Here is a 2,034-nt window from a genome sequence, read left to right as displayed (position 1 = left end):
CACAACAGCCCACCTGTGCTCGCAGCTGTTCAACGCTTGTGCTTTGATCTTAGACATCTTAGATTTATCTGTCACCACATCAAAAGATATTCACCACGCACTCGGAAGATTTTCTCTATTACTTGAGAATTTCTCTTGAATGTAGTCTTCCAAATCTACTACTGCTTTCACCAGGAAATCCGGAGCGTTCTGAATCGACCAAATCTCACACGCATGCCCAGTGAATTTTTTCTTACCATCTTTTGAACATCAACAACTTCTTCACCACTCATCGCTGAGCTCATCGCAGCGGCCTTTTCCCAGCTCCTCAGGGTGGCGTTGTAGGAGTTGGCGAGTGCGTGAAAATCGTCAGTCTTCATATTATTTTGCATCGAATGAATATCAGATTGCAACGAGGCCATCGCCGACCGTTGAAGTACGGGGGTATCGGTCATTGTAAAGGAAGGGATTAGCAACCACGCAAATTTTACCCTACAAAAAACGTTAACAAATTGGGTGAAAAACTCCGGGAGCTGAATAATTGATTGCAACGAGGCCAAGGCCGTCCGCTGAAGCACAAGCGTATCGTTTATTGTTGAGGAAGGGATTACCAACCACGCAAATTTTACCCTACGGAAAACGTTAGCAAATTGGGCGAAAAACTCCGAAAACTCCTCATCACGTTGAAGGACATTCAAACTAAAGTACTCCCATGTCCCCTTCCCATTATTGGATCTGCAGCAGAAGCATAGCTTAACCGGTTTTGTCTTCACCTCCCAGATTTGACGATATCACCACTAGAAGAATTCTCGCGCGCCCAAAAACTAAGCGCGCGCCTGCAAACGCTATCGCACAGGACGATTCGCGCCCACGCCCCAACCCGAGAATGGTTTAATGCGAGATCTGATTCATTTCAGGTCGGAAGTCTCCAAACCGTCACTCTTCATCTTTTCTTCTTGAGCGTTGTAACACGGGGAAAAACATCAACTCAAATAAAAGATGGTGCACAAAAGGAGAAAGTTGGAATGTTCGAGAATACCGTTATCCTCATATTTTTGGTCGTCGCCCGACCGACCGTTTTTGCTCTATACTTACTCGTAGCAGCATGATCAATAAAGTAAGATTAAGGTTTTGATTTCTCTCCGAGTTGAACGATGATCTCGACAACTCTCCCAACACGACTAACGAGTCCGGCCAGTGAGCATACCGTATATACGACGTGCTAGACATGTGCAGGCTCCGCCAATGCACATCTAATGTTGGGGGAAAATATGCACATCCTCAACTACATGTGTTGGTGCCAATATGAAAATTCTGGGAGAAAATTTTGGGAAATTACTGTTGGTTTCTACCCGAATTCGTGTGTTCATGTCGGAATCGTCGCGTCTCGAATACAGCGGAGGAGCGAAGCGTTTCACGATGTGCATTGAAAGTGTGGTTGTAGTTGACGCGAGCCTTGCATGAGAAGGACGAGGTGTTGTCGAAATTGAAGGATCTCGAGAACGACTATGCAACACTATTGATGACAACACTATTGATAACACTATTGATGACAACACTATTGATAACACTATTGATGACAACACTATCGATCGATCTCATAAGTTCCCTTCCCCGAACACGTCATACCAAGCTGTAACCAATGGAAACCCAAAGCCGCCGAGATGAATGCTCTTTCAATAGAAACTTCGTACTCCTGATAATGAAGTGATGAAGGAATGAAATAGAATTTTTATACCAACTACTGCTGGTCTCGGTCACTGCTGCTGAAGAACTTGTTATGAAGAATCTCTCGTCTCCAATCGAAACCACAAAAACTACAAAATTGATTATTTTCATTTCCCTCAATGACCGGCTCAGGAGGCAACAATGAAAAATCCGGCAACTCTTCTGATGGGAGATCCCTAAACACAAGGAAAATATCTTCGAAATTTGGAGTTGGAGAAATATGTAAAGTTCGCTTTCCTCAACTGAGCTCAGGACTTCCCTCACAGGAATGTATAGAAAGCAACAAGACTTCTCCGAAATATGCTAGAATTCTCATTATATTGTCAC

The 2,034-nt window shown here is 43.9% G+C and overlaps 1 protein-coding gene across 1 annotated transcript; it reads right to left on the bottom strand.

The window, feature by feature from the left end:
- Window positions 1-236: 236 nt before the first annotated feature.
- On the bottom strand, window positions 237-434 carry Pmar_PMAR000513 (hypothetical protein; the record flags this gene model as incomplete). Its single annotated transcript, XM_002781279.1, has 1 exon — window positions 237-434. A coding segment is annotated over one exon (198 nt), but the record flags the coding sequence as incomplete, so codon positions are not given.
- Between the last annotated feature and the right edge of the window lie 1,600 nt (window positions 435-2,034).

Source organism: Perkinsus marinus, assembly GCF_000006405.1.
Source record: "Perkinsus marinus ATCC 50983 genomic scaffold scf_1104296942920, whole genome shotgun sequence".
In the NCBI taxonomy this organism is placed as follows: Eukaryota; Perkinsozoa; order Perkinsida; family Perkinsidae; genus Perkinsus; species Perkinsus marinus.
Note: the sequence above shows the minus strand (reverse complement) of the source record. Positions and strands in the feature narration are given on the sequence as shown.